Below are 15637 nucleotides of genomic sequence, written 5' to 3'. Positions count from 1 at the left end.
TAGAGTTACTTCCCCTTATTTGCCACCATTCAAAATTATTCCTTATATTTACGTTTTATGGGTGAAAAAGATCAAATCATAAAAATATAAAATTCAAATACATATTGAAAAATAACTTTTCATTATTTTTATACCTTTATACATTTTTTTTTAAAAAGTTGAAAATTATTTTTTACATTTATACTTCCTTTAACTGTATGACTATATTTTTTCATAGTTTAATTTCCTTGTTTAATGGAAAATATTAAGGTTAAAGGCTACATAGTCATTAGTCTCAAACATTTAAGAATTACATTAAATTCTAGTGCTTGATGATTGTAGTATTTATTCTCAAGAAGTAAAGCACATAAGACTGAGTTACACAAATTTATAAAAATCTTTAAAAGTGCAATGAAATAATATTTAATATGATTTAAAATGACTTAACAAAGTGAACATGCATTGATGTTTTGGTATCTTTGATATACGTTATAAGAAAATGTACCATAAATACTGAAATTCAGCTCGAAAAAGTTTGTACGCGTTATGACCTGAGATTTGATTCTTCAATGCAGGTCATGACCTGCATTTTCATCATCACAGGTTGACAGGTATGATGTTTAAGTGGCAAATATTACATATATATTTAGAAGATAATTACCTTTATGATTAATAATTTCAGTTGAAACAAGGGATCTCAATAGATGAGATTTTAGTCAACTTAATACTTAATCATACAAGGCAGTGCGACACAAAGCTTCTATGAATGCTATTCATCAAAGTACACCATTATGTCATCATTACAGCGTGAATTATTCTAACAATTTTTTCATTCTTCAAAACTTGGCCATATATTAGAAAGAGAGGAGCAAAAGATACCAGAGGAACAGAACTGTCAAACTCATTAATCGAAAATAAACTGACAATGAGTCAGATCATTCACTTAACATTTACCTCTGGTGCATCTGAAGGACCTGTCAGATTAGTGGTATGATCGTCTGGTCTGAAGATAGCATATCCTTCTTGTACAAGCTTGTCATTGTAACAGACATCCTCTTCTCCTGAAGTGTCTACCAGAACAAGGGACATTACTCTATCCTAAATACAAAAATATATTATGCATAATAAGAATATGTCCTTAGGACATTATGTCCCATTTATGCCATCCTTTCATGTAAGGCAAATTGTGAAATAGGGGTCAAATCATCTGTTATTTTATTTATTGATTGATCATTGGTGCTTAATACAATTTTCAGCACCCTTCGCTTTAGCATGGTGAAGGAAGCAGAGTGCTGGGAGAAATCTGCAAATCATAGTCAATAAAGATTGGAGTCGAATACACCTGTCACAAGCATGGGTTAAAACTCACAACCTCAGTATTGACAGGCTAGTGATTGCCGCAGGTGAACTACTTAGCCACCTCTGCCCTTTTTAATTTGGCATATCATATACCGGTATAAAGTTTTTTAGCTTTGTATCGATCTAATGAATTAAGCGCATAACTAATTTTTAAAGTGTATTCTTATGTTGTGCTGTTACACCTCAGTTCCAGGTTAGGTGAGGCTTTGGGAGCTGCAAACTTGTTTAACTCAGCCACAATCTGTGTGACTGTCTCAAGACAGGAGCCTATACTTCAGTGGCTGAAGTTTGATTCTGTGTATCATATTTGTTTTTTGTTTATTGTTTTGTTAATAAATCAGGCTTTTAGTTTTCTTGTTTGAACTATTAAACATTTGTCATTTTGGGCCTTTTTAAATTAGCTTACTGTGTGGTATGGTTTTTTTTTATGTTTAACGCTGCACCTTGACCTATAATTGCTATATCCGCATCATTTGAACTTTGGTGGAAAGTTTTCTCATTGGCAATCATGCCACATCTTTAAATATTTTCTTGACTGAACGACAGGTAAACAGTTATATATCTCCCAACTGCTTAGTAGCAAGGGCTAAATAAAATATCTTAGTTTTAATTTGTGTTTACCTTTTCTTTTGTTGCTAATGCCACCAGTGGTTTATTTATACACATGGAAAGTAGTTTGTTTCTTGCATTCATTGTCCATTTCTAAAAAAGAAATGTCCTTATCAAACTATATACATGATATAATTGAACATAAGTAAAAGTTGATAGGCAATAAGTAAGTTGTTAAGCTTACCATTATTAGATTTGATTTCAAATACTGTGAAAGTACTTTAATTTGTGGGTATCAATTTTCGTGGTTTAAGCATTATTTACATGTTCGTGGGTTTTTAAATTCGTGGATTTTAGTTTTCTACAAAAAAATTGAAAAATTAAAGCCTTTAGAAACGAAGGTTACAAATAGTCTGGATTGAAGGAAATTGCAAAGTAAACATTGACCCGTGTAAATTGCAGTGACAACACTAATTAACCCAAATAGATTGATCAACAGAGTACCTGTCAGGAACATCAAAAGTGTTAATTAGGCCATAAATATGTCACCTAAAGAAATCAGTATCGTAAACAAATGCTATAAACGTATCTTGAATTGTCAAATAATTCTTATCAAAATCAAGCCCAGCATGAAATGATTATTTCCCATATGTACGAGAACTATGAGGATATAAAATGAACACTTTATCATATTAGCATATCAATACCGGAAATCTGACTTTCATCGAAGAAAAATATTTTTATGAGAGTTAAAAGATCAAAAGTTGTAGATTTTAGGTTATCAAAGATAAAATGGGTATATTCCTGCATACAGTTGTAGTTTTGTGACTGCTATTAAAATTTTCTCAGGTTCGAGGTTATTCAATATATTCTCTAGATCATATCAGTAGTCAAACCTTTAAAGGGGATCTTTCCATGTCTTCATTTGGACAATTTCGTTGGACACTTAAATTCATGGATAAAGTCATACACGAAATCCACGAAAATTGGTACCCCACGAATAAAAGTACTTTCACAGTATAAAGAATCGCGGATTTGTTGTTACACAGAAAAAATGCAAGAAATACATTACATTCAGTAATGAAATTAACATACAAAACATGAAGAAGAAATGAGATAGATCTGAAAAGTATCACACCAATAAACAAAATAAGGCAAAGTACCCAATATAAAGAAGATATTATCTGTATTGGCTTACAAAAAAAATGAAGTTAATTTCTAATACATGCATAAATGACACAGACTAACATGTATATTTCAAACAGCAAGTGAAGATACAGCAACCTGTAAAGGTGTCCCATGATTTAGCTTTAGTACTTATATGAACCTTGGTACACAAAATGTCAAACAGTTGTATTTTGTATTTGCTGTGACAAATACATGTATGACTAAAGTGTGTTACAGATAGAAAGACATCAGATGGAATTACTACTTGACAGATAAACAGACATACAGATAGAATGACTACTTGACAGACAGACAAACATAGATAGAATGACTACTTGACAGACAGACAAACATAGATAGAATGACTACTTGACAGACAGACAAACATAGATAGAATGACTACTTGACAGACAGACAAACATACAGATAGAATGACTACTTGACAGACAGACAAACATACAGACAGAATGACTACTTGACAGACAGACAAACATATAGATAGAATGACTACTTGACAGACAGACACACATACAGATAGAATGACTACTTGACAGACAGACACACATACAGATAGAATGACTACTTGACAGACAGACACACATACAGATAGAATGACTACTTGACAGACAGACAAACATACAGATAGAATGACTACTTGACAGACAGACACATATACAGATAGAATGACTACTTGACAGACAGACAAACATACAGATAGAATGACTACTTGACAGACAGACAAACATACAGATAGAATGACTACTTGACAGACAGACAAACATACAGATAGAATGACTACTTGACAGACAGACACACATACAGATAGAATGACTACTTGACAGACAGACAAACATACAGATAGAATGACTACTTGACAGACAGACACACATACAGATAGAATGACTACTTGACAGACAGACAAACATACAGATAGAATGACTACTTGACAGACAGACAAACATACAGATAGATTGACTACTTGACAGACAGACAAACATACAGATAGAATGACTACTTGACAGACAGACAAACATACAGATAGAATGACTACTTGACAGACAGACACATATACAGATAGAATGACTACTTGACAGACAGACACACATACAGATAGAATGACAACTTTACAGACAGACAAACATACAGATAGAATGACTACTTGACAGACAGACACACATACAGATAGAATGACTACTTGACAGACAGACACACATACAGATAGAATGACAACTTTACAGACAGACAAACATACAGATAGAATGACTACTTTACAGACAGACAAACATACAGATAGAATGACTACTTGACAGACAGACACACATACAGATAGAATGACTACTTGACAGACAGACACACATACAGATAGAATGACTACTTGACAGACAGACAAACATACAGATAGAATGACTACTTGACAGACAGACACACATACAGATAGAATGACTACTTGACAGACAGACACACATACAGATAGAATGACTACTTTACAGACAGACACACATACAGATAGAATGATCTATTGATAGACAGAGGTAAAGCTGTGTATAACAAGTGTTACATAAAATATTCTGCAACCTTGAAATTCTTTAAGTGAACCAACATCTGAATTGGTGATTGTGTGATAGGGCTAAGCCGTGTTGATAGGATTAGGTAAAAAAGAGTACCGCACTCAAATATTTTTACCACATTACAATGGTTTTATTGGTCATCATGTTTCACCAGCAAGCATTGTGCCTTCTGGCCTAGTATAAACATAAAATAAAACAGTGAAGGACACATTTTCGGTTATTCCTCAACTTTGTAAATGATGCCTGATTTTAATAATTGTTTAGAGACCAAACTATGATTGAGAGATTCTTTATTTCTATTAAGTTTGAAATGATTTTCAATTGTCCAATCAGACAAGCTTTTGTTTGTTCCAAATGTGGCTTTTATTTCTTTGGCATATGTATCAACTTTTGAAGACATTTTTTTTTCAAATTTGCCAGTGTGAGTGTAATAATGAGCAAATTCATTCTTTTGGTTTATCATTATAGTAACAGAATAAAATTGTAGATAAACTATTCATATAAAACTGGTGACTACTTCTTTTCTCTCTTGATAATTACCAAGACACATGCCATGCACATAATTTATTTGACATATTTTGCTATGACAATAATTATTCAATAAACTATACCTGGCCCTCTGGTCCATTTGGTTGTACATTTCCCAGTCTTCCTTGAATTGCCTGAATTGGCAGTTTTAGAAATTTGGACCTAAAAGGTGAAACAAAGACATGACATTTCAAATTATAGGGTGATACAAGGTCTCATACTTCAAATAACAAGGTGAAACCAGGGATTTACATTTCAAATAACAAGGTGAAACAAACGATTTACATTTCAAATTACAACGTGAAAGAAAGGACAGGGGTTCAAATTAACATTTGGTACTGGAAGGTCCAGGACCTTTGACACTGGAAACTGAAAGGTCCACAGCCTAAATTCCAGGTCCTACTTTTACATGAAATATTTCATAAAATTTATGTGCTTTTGGTGTTAGGTTAGCTTGTTTTATTGTCAGTGTCACTGTTGTAAAACATGTTTAATTATACATGTAATTGTCTTATGTATAATAAAATCACATAATTTTTTTTTTGTATGGGGAGGGTGTCACTGTTGGTGGGTGTGTTGTCTTGTAGTTTTTACTATGATATAAACAGCTATATGTATCTCTTTTTCATATTGTTTATTTCTGGGTACATAATTTAAGTAGCAGTTCAAATTCAAAGCTATTTATTTGGTTCCTCTGTGAAAATAAATTAAGAATCTTCAAGATTTTACTGGGCGGCCCTTCAAAATTTAGAAGAAACAAGTAAACTGTGAGCTACTGCTCACTGTTGATACCCCGCCGAAATATTTCGGTAAACAGGAAGTTGTCGTGTGATGAATCTGAAAATGCATTACACGGTATAACTGACTTATATAAACCCTTAAACCAAATTTCAGAATTCCTTGTCAAGTAGTTCCTGAGAAAAATGCGACGAAAATTTTCAACTTGGCTATTATGTGTAAAATGATACAAGTGTTCGGTAAACAGGAAGTTGTCGTGTGATGAATCTGAAAATGCATTACACAGTATAACTGACTTATATAAACCCTTAAACCAAATTTCAGAATTCCTTGTCAAGTAGTTCCTGAGAAAAATGCGACGAAAATTTTCAACTTGGCTATTATGTGTAAAATGATACAAGTGTTCGGTAAACAGGAAGTTGTCGAGTGATAAATCTGAAAACGCATCACACGGTATAACTGACTGATATAAACCCTGAAACCAAATTTTAGAAATCCTTGTCAAGTAGTTCCTGAGATAAATGCGACGAAAATATTCATGGGACGGACAGACTGACTGACGGACTGATGGACTGACGGACTGACAGACAGAGGTAAAACAGTATACCCCCCCTTTTTTTCAAAGCGGGGTATAATTACCTCTTGGAATTGTAGTAATATGTTTACACTAAAATATCTATATGAAATATCAACTTTTATTAATAATAAAGAAAATTACTGTCACATTTTATTGAACATGTTGAATTTTGACAGGACAATTTGTGAACTAAAAGTAATTTTGGGTTTCTGTATAAAATATTTCCTCTTCTTTCTTTCTTATCCATATATATTTTGGTTTTCAATTCTAGTGTTAAATCTTAAATTATTTTATCATCAAAGAATTATTATTTTGTTATTGTACTTGATCGGCAAACCCGGAATTACCCTTATCCGCCTCCGGAATCTGATCCAGTATTTTTCGGTTTATGGAATCCATTGTTTTTTTTTCAATGTTGTTTTTGTCAGTCAGATATGATTTTACTCTGATTTACACATTACATGTTGGTGATTTTCGGTATAAGCTAGCGGTTGAACAAAATGAACATCGTTGTCATGAATAATAAAGATGAACATAAATATTGAAATCGTTTGGAAAACATTTTGGGTAAATAAGATCGGCAAAGTTAATGTTTACTTTCTTTCAAATTAAAGGTCCGTCGGGCATAACTAGTAACCAAAACGAAGATCCCATTGCAATAGTGGACGGTCGCAGACCTCGGACCAACGCTAATTTGAACCCCTGAAGGATTCACATTTCAAATTACAAGGTGAAACAAAGGATTCACATTTCAAACTACATTGGGAAACAAAATATTCACATTTCAAATTACAAGGTGAAACAAAGGATTCACAAGATGAAACAACATGGATTAAATATCCTACATAATATAAAGAGGACAGAAAGGTTAGTTTGAAGACATTCTCTCTATTTATTTATATGCTAAAATATTTACCGGAGTAAGCGTAAATTTTTTCTGTGGACACTACATGTATTTCCATAATCTACAAAATACACCTACAAAAGACATAAAAGCACAATAAAATATAAGTAGTAGCCAGCAAACCCTTATTCACTTATTCTGTCAAGCATTAAAGATGATAAGTTATTCATTACAGATCAGGTATATTTATCATAAAAATAGAGCGGACTATGTTTCTCTTTACTCTACTCTGCATTTGAATGTCTACGTCGGAAGGTAAATGACATCCACATGGACTATAGATGTTATTAAATGGTTGACTTGAAGGGCTGTGCCTGTAATGGCTGTACGATATTCCAATACCTTATCAAATCTTCTCTAAAATGCATTGTTCTAACAAATCTGCAGGAAAGCACATCTTTTACTGATATGTTCCATTAACAAAAAGGTGAATCAGAATCTGATTACCCTGCTGGTGCAATCAATATAAACCCCTTGCTCAGTCTTTGGTTTTCTATATAAAGTTTTATATACTTTTGCTTGTCTTTTGGTAATGCCATGGCAATATCATTTCAGTTTCAACTTGTATAATTAATCCAGGTACTGGGGATTCATCTATTTTCATGGAATCATGTTGAACATTAAATTTTGTGGTTCAACTATACCTACAAATACACCTAAAATTTGTATCCCAACGAATAACAATGAAGCCACAGTAATCTACTAAGTCACATAAAAGCAGTTTGAGGTGGCTCGGGTGTCTTCCTCCATCTTGGATTTTGAAAAAGCAGATAATTTTGGTCTAGATATTTGATGAAATGTGCAAATTTTCAGAGTTGTATGAAATTTATGTAAAATACTTTTGATATAAATGTAGAAAATTGTGTGTTTTATCATAGTTACAGCTGTAATTTCTCAAAAACATCTTGTTTGTGTTTGATTAGATTTTTTTCAACTTTGCCAAATAAGGGGAGATAACTCAGATAAAGTCATTTTTATAATGGAAAGTGTTATGAATTCACATATTGATATGTAGCAAGAAAATAAGTTCGGTGACCCCATTTTTTCTTTTTCTTATCTGAAAGCATGTTATAAGAGCAATATTCTCACATTTTATCTTAAAGTTCTGATATAACGTTTTCTTTTTATCACAAAAAATTTTATTTTCCATGCATAAACTATACAAAATCTGACAATTTTGCACAACTTGTAGCGTGAAAAAAAGTCAGGTGACCCATACTTTTTAATACATTTTTTAAAAAAGCATGACAAAAACTTGATTAAGACGCCCTAGCCACCTTAATGACTGAACAAGGTTACAACAGTTACTTAACAGAACACACACTCAAATAATTGAGCTATAATAACCTGTGCCTGATGTCCTATCTCCAGCTTGGTTACAATACATCTATGGTAGTTATCATCCTCAGGGAATACAGCGGCTACAACAAGTCCAACCACTAATAATTCATCTGGTATCTTGTATGTATTACCTTCAGCTGTTTTATAACAGTATCTGTAAAAGCAAAGAACAATAGTCTAATATTATAACTTTGAAATAAACAAGCAAGGACACACAAGCTGCTATGACTCAACTGCTTAACTGATTATAACTGAATAATATATTGAAAGTCTTAAAACTAATGGTTTTAGTATAAGTATCACATAAACTTAATTACCCAGTATTATTAATGAAAATGGGGTCAAGGTCACATTAACCCTGTCAATCTGACATGTTAACCTTACAAAAAGTTCCATTCACCATAATTATGTAGCTGATCCATTGCTTACAGTTTCTGAGTAAAGGAACTTTTCTTAATTCATGATTTCAGGATTAACCTTATCTTTTGATGAACACTTAAATTCAAACTTCAATAATACCAACATAATATTAGTACTCCACAAATATCAATAAATCTATAAAATCAGAATCAATACAATAATGTCACCTACTCCAACTGGTTCATCACTTTCTCTAATGCTACTGTAGTCTTCTTGGATCTGACTTGGAACCAGAATAGGCCAGGAGATACAATATTCGAGACAAAGACTTCAAAATATTCTCCTAATTGTGGTAATTCCAAATGTCTATAGCAGGCACCTGGTAAGATTGCGTCTTCTGGTAGTGTACTTTTAACAACTTCCTAAAATAAGATGCATACCTTTCATTCTAAAATATTATTATTACATGATGTGTATTCACCATACTTAAATATTTAAATTTCAATTTTACCCTTTTATCAATAGCAACCCGTTACATTAAGGCAATACTCTCAAGGAAATAAGAATACAAAAGATAGTAATTTGCCTTAAAATATTTGCATAAAATAGCCAACAATTAATTTTCATTTTACAAAACTCTTGAGATAGTCTAGCATCAGTTCTATATTCATATTATGTGACTAAGAATTAATATTAATAATTCCACGCATAAACATTTTATGATAGTATTTCCAGCCTTCAGGATAAAATTTTGAGACCACAAGCCTGAAACTCAATTTATAAAAAAAATCTTATTTGGATTTTGTGTACATGTCGAAAAGAATTTGAAAATCCTGGGCCATAGGACTTCGTGTTTAAGCTTGAAGACTCTATTTATTAATATCTTTTCAAATCTTGTTCTTTTTAAAGATAAAATGGATTAGACTTTGTAATAAGATGATTGGCAAGGAGAAAACAGGCTGTAAAAAATAGGGCCGATCAAGTTCCTAGAACACAACTAATCATTATTTTTGCCTGAGGATCCCCCCATAAAAAAAAACCAACCAATATCAAGCTTCAAGTCACAAACCTCAGGTTCTGGTAGGTATTTCAGCTTATCTGTTCTTTGAGGAGTAGTGGTATCCAATGGTAACACCATAATGATTCCTATAAATAAATTATTATCTTATTTTTTCCAATCATCTTGAAGTCAACAAATGGTCTTGAATGATTTACAATGGCCATACCAAATGTATTAATAATAGAACTTGCACACAGTTGTCATACTTATCATATCACCTGTGGTAGATCAAAATTTAAAGTTCTCTGACAGTTCAGAAAATTGATAAAAAGTTTCAATTTACCACTGTCTAGGTGTTCAGTTGTTGCTTAGAAAAAAAGTGACTTAGTTATTGGTGAGACAAACAGATGTGGAAAGACAAGTTTAATGCAATGTAGCCTAAATTCCTAAAGCATTCACAATTCCTAGAGCGTTCACAATTCATTTATTTTTTATTATGTACCTTAAAAATTTTCATCTATTTTTTAAGGTACCAATTTTCGTGGATTGAAGAAAACTTGCATTTAGCATGGATATTTTATTTCGTTGTTTTGCCAAAGTCTGCATACATTCTTTAAGATATTTGTAATTTATTGAATATTTAAATTTGTAGTTCCCCATTACCCATGAAATCCACGAAAATTGGTATTCCACAAATATTAATGAATCCATAATATCTCACATACCATCTCCTTTATACTTAAACTGTAACAATGTGTCTGTCAATGACAACAAAAATCTTTCAACAGAGCCAAAACCCAACTCTTCTACTGGTAAACTATCACCTATCAATTTCTGAAATTAAAACAGTTGTTATTTAAATGTGAAAACGTTCTTGGTCAGCAACTTGCAAATTACTTACAATTTTCCAAATGATGCCTTTACAATATCTCAATAAAGTAAAGCAGTTCAGCATTTACTATATAACTTCAGTCTGTTTTTGCTGTCATCCGCAGTAATTGTTTAATTATCCAGTCATTTGAAAAAGTAAGACAGTACACCAACAATATTGAATTGTGACATTGGGTGTAAACTAGTTGTGTGTGTACTTACTGCATCCAATGTTAGTTCTTATCTCTATAGTGGAGATTTGTCTCTTCAGCCATCAAACCACATCTTTGTATTTTAATTTAGAAGAACAGGGTTTGTAGTCTTCCTTTTTAATTTGCAGTAATTCTTTATTTTTCTTTTAAATTGTTCCCTCTATTTGTTTGACAATAGTTGCATAAAACTGTTTTGACATTGTACAATACTGACATGTTTTTACTAATTACCTGATAAAATGCCAAAAAATCTTTTAATGGAATTCCCTCTTTTCGACACATGACAACTTGTCTAATTTTTTCTTTCAATTCTGGATCAGCACCTTTTTGACTATTATGACGTTTCCTTTTCTCCTCTATTATGGTTTTATCTGCATCATCATGGTCTATAATATAATCAAATAAATAATTTAATACTGTGGATTCATTATTATTTGTTGGATATCAATTTTCGTTGGTTTCGTGGGTACAAGTGAACCACGAATTCAAATGTTCAATGAATAACATATTTTCATTAGGCTTAGAATAGAGAGAGAATGGCAAAACCACAAAATCAAATATTCACGTATATGCAAGTCTTTAGCAATGCACGAAAATTGATAGCCACGAAAATATATGAATCCACAGTATTACTGCTTTACAAAGTAGATTTATATATCAATGAGCCTAATCCAATGAAGCACTAGTTTTCAGAAACCTAATCTGCAGTTGTCATAAGAAGTTTGTGCTAGTGATAAATCTTTTACATGTTTGAAAGTCTATCAAATTTATCCACAGCTTATTTTACGACTCAAATTCAGAAAACAAGTTAGGAGAGTCATACTTGACAGTCATAATCGATTTAAAATGCATTAGCTAAGATCTTAAAAAAAAAAAATCAAATCCATGAATATCTATGAACATGAATATGACAACAATGCCCTTTAATAAACTAAAATTTAATACAATAGTGACTGATTTGAATAAATTCCAGAGCTATGTAGCCTGAACACTATTTGTAATTATATGCTTTATAATTTATATATATATTTACTCTTTTCAGGTGATTTTCTAGGAACTCTAGCATCATACAATAACCAGTCTCCTTTGGATACAGGTCGTTCTATCAAAATCTGGTCAGGAAAGGAATTACATAACTCTATCACACTCATGTACCCTAGGTCTTTAAAATTCAGGAGTTTACTGTATTTCATCTGAAATGAAAAATTTTCAAATTTTCAAATATGGATACATAGCTTGGTATCGTACATGTATCTCAATTACAAGACAAATGTGGATTTACCAAAGTAACATATTAGGCCACTTTTGGTTGATACTAGAGATTACTGTTTAAATAAATGCTAGAGGCCATCTTTACATTGGTAAAATTGATAGGCTGAACATGCTTAAGCAGGTTTGTAAATTGCTAAAACCCTACAAACAACTAATAATTTGTGGTACTGTGGATTTCTCATTATAGAGGTATTTACACTTGCATGAAAATTTGTCAGCTAATACGTAAATTCACATAAGTTCCCGTTCGATTTAACATCACAATTTAAAAACTTTAATCTAACAATTAAAAAGTGATTATTGTTTGACATTATAAGGTCATTCAGAGCAGATATAAGTTCATTTAGAGATAAAATTCAACTAAATTCCAAAAGTGTAAATGAATTTATTTGTGGGCTACCGATTTGCTTCATGGGTTTCAATGTTCATCAAAGAACATATATACTCTATAAGTATGGAGACTATATCAAATATCCAGAAAAATATCGTTTTTCCTCATTCCATGAATGTATTTTCTTTGACAAGGAGTTTTATCAAATTCAACATCTTAGAGATCACCATATCAGCTCAGAAAATCACCAAGCTCAAAATGGTTCTGGGTCTTGGGTTTAGATTTTCACTTAATCTTCTTCTTTTTCCATTTTAATTTATCAGAACCCATAAATGTTCAGGCTATCTTTCCGAAATAACCATTGTAAAAAACTAGAGGACACACAAAAGTGTAAGGCTCTGATGGAAACGCTGCTTTATACAAACCTTGTACAAGAAAGGTAACTGACTAGCCCATATACCATCTGGTTTTTCAGCAAGCAACTGAAAGCATACAATGTTTAGTTAAATTTTCATATAAACTAGACACATATATAAACACAATGATTTTAGCATTGTAATATAACAGATAAAGTATAGTTGTTTATTTTATTATACTACTGTCCTGTCATTTATCATTTGTTTTTAGACTAGCTGCTATATATATTTTTCTTGAATCCAGCCAAAACAATTATATCTCAGGGGCATTTACTCCAAAACAATGTTAACTTTTCACTTTTGCTCCTATTTAGTTTCGAAACAATAGAAAGGAACTGCTAAAAAGGTAAAAAAAAAACAAAAAACTACAAAATAAGTTGGCAAATTTATTTCCAAAATTTGAAAATAGATAGAACTTGTTTTGCTAATATTTTTACTCTTGTAAGTTTTTTCTTTAATTTCTGTCATGTCTGTAGTTAAACAAACATTAGGCAAATGTTGTTTGGCAATTTTTTTTTAAATTAAAGACAATGCTGTAATGTTGGTTGGAACTTGGTAGTTGACATCCTACAGATTAAGCAGACAAACTTTGGTTTCAATCCATTAAGGAAAAGATTTTTTTAGAGAAAAGTTCATGGATGACAGAAGACGGACACAATTTGATGGCAAATATTCATAATTATCCTTTGGTTTTGGGCAAGGTGAGCTGAAAGAAGAACCATTTAGCAAACTTCAGCCAATTGAGTCTGATCAAATTATTGGCAGTTTTGTGATAATGTCTATCAAACATTTTGTCAGATACATTGTCAGAGGCTAGGCCTAAATTAATATATTGTTTGTTTCCCCAATCCCGACCCTGTCAAAGAAGGTGTGGGTAGGTGGGTAGGGACATAATTTTATTATTTCCAAAAAGCTGGAACAATATCAGTCAATTCGACAAGCCTGAAAATCAAAAATGAATAAAATAATATTTGTCTTAGGTTTGACAATAAAATTTTAGGAGTAGCACCATTTTTGCAGGGTCGGTCGGGATTGGGGAAACAAACAATATTTTATTTTATGCCCTATCTGACCAATGGAAATGTGTCCTACATGTCAGATGATCAGACAGATTATAAGATCTATTTTTAAAAATATACAACTGACATCTCTTAACTCTGTCTGCAGTAGTTTTGTTCCATCATTGGGTTCTGTTTCAAGACAACATTCAAGATCTATTTCTGGTTCATTGGAATTATAACTAGATTCACTTTCTCTACCTACAGATGCTTGATCTCCACCGCTAGCACTTCTCTTCATTCCTGAAATCATAAACAGAATTCATGGTGACAAATGTACCAGATAAATATAAAATAAGATCTATTTACTATATGAATGAAAATCAATTATGGTAACAAATTGTACCAGATAAATAAGATCTATCTAATATCATACATGCCAAGTGACATGATTTTCGCGTGTAATACACGCTTTTTCAACGGTTTACACGCAAGGATTTTGTCACATGGCGTGTACACGCTTTTCAATACTTTACACGCAATTACATGCTTTTTCGTTCTTTTCATTTTTTGGTCGTTAGTGATATCGCTATTCTCTGGTTTTTTCCTTATAAATAAATACCGACAAAGTCGAAGTAATTGTTTGGCTGTCATATTGTTTATTTTTCTATATGGACAAACAGTAAAAGGTAAGTAGTTTGTGATTAGTTTTAACAATTTTGTGTCTTTCTTTCAAATTCACTTTATAGGGGAAATGTGCACAGAAAGAGGTCGCTTTCAGGGCCTGTACCGTCGTGACTAAGCGCCAATTGTTAAGCCAAAACAATGTGTACGTACCAAGATTCAAGATTTATAATTTATATTTTGGTCGAGTGACAAGTAAGTAACGCATTGTGCATTCTATGTTGCAATGACAAAAAGCAATATATGTGAGAGGAGAAATACAATGTAGCTATTTAAATAAGTATTAAAACATGTTTATTTAATGGAAATTAAATTTATAAAACATTTTTTTTTTTCAATTTCAGTTTCAGTTTCAAATCTAGTCAACAAATTTCTACAGGCCATGGGGATGACTGAAAATATCACAGAACTGTTGGATCAGCTCTCATAGTACCAGCTATCTTCTGATGAACTACCCAGTTTTGACCAGGCAATAGCAATGGGAGCAATGGCAAAGATAATAGATGACATTTTACATTACCAAAAAAAAAAAAACATTATGACATTCTTTCAAATCTTGATAAAGCTAATTCAGTCAAATATATATTAATTCCTACTGTGGGAGAGCATTTTCCATTATAAAGAAATTGACACTGAATTCTAATCAGAACTTGACTATGTTACATTTATATTGTGTGCTGTTATTAAATAAATGTAACTAAACTCGAAACTGGCAGTTGTTTTGAATATGTGATTAGTGGTGGTGCTTTAAAAGCAACATAACAGACCACTGTTGAATACAATA

At 32.0% G+C, this 15637-nt stretch overlaps 1 protein-coding gene across 1 annotated transcript in view; it reads right to left on the bottom strand.

Moving 5' to 3' along the window:
• Positions 1 to 15637, bottom strand: part of LOC139512219 (tudor domain-containing protein 5-like) — a 49744-nt gene that overhangs the window by 30476 nt on the left and 3631 nt on the right. The window contains exons 2-13 of the mRNA XM_071299657.1: positions 14318 to 14472; positions 13181 to 13237; positions 12186 to 12345; positions 11384 to 11538; positions 10796 to 10904; positions 10140 to 10216; positions 9302 to 9492; positions 8717 to 8864; positions 7382 to 7443; positions 5234 to 5312; positions 1960 to 2040; positions 934 to 1077 (exon numbers count right to left, since the gene is read on the bottom strand). Coding sequence (XP_071155758.1) covers positions 934 to 1077; positions 1960 to 2040; positions 5234 to 5312; positions 7382 to 7443; positions 8717 to 8864; positions 9302 to 9492; positions 10140 to 10216; positions 10796 to 10904; positions 11384 to 11538; positions 12186 to 12345; positions 13181 to 13237; positions 14318 to 14472 — 1418 coding nt within the window. The remainder of the gene's footprint in view (positions 1 to 933; positions 1078 to 1959; positions 2041 to 5233; positions 5313 to 7381; positions 7444 to 8716; positions 8865 to 9301; positions 9493 to 10139; positions 10217 to 10795; positions 10905 to 11383; positions 11539 to 12185; positions 12346 to 13180; positions 13238 to 14317; positions 14473 to 15637) is intronic.

Source organism: Mytilus edulis, chromosome 2 (genome assembly GCF_963676685.1).
Source record: "Mytilus edulis chromosome 2, xbMytEdul2.2, whole genome shotgun sequence".
Lineage (NCBI taxonomy): Eukaryota > Metazoa > Mollusca > Bivalvia > Mytilida > Mytilidae > Mytilus > Mytilus edulis.
This window is presented reverse-complemented; position numbering and strand designations above follow the sequence as displayed.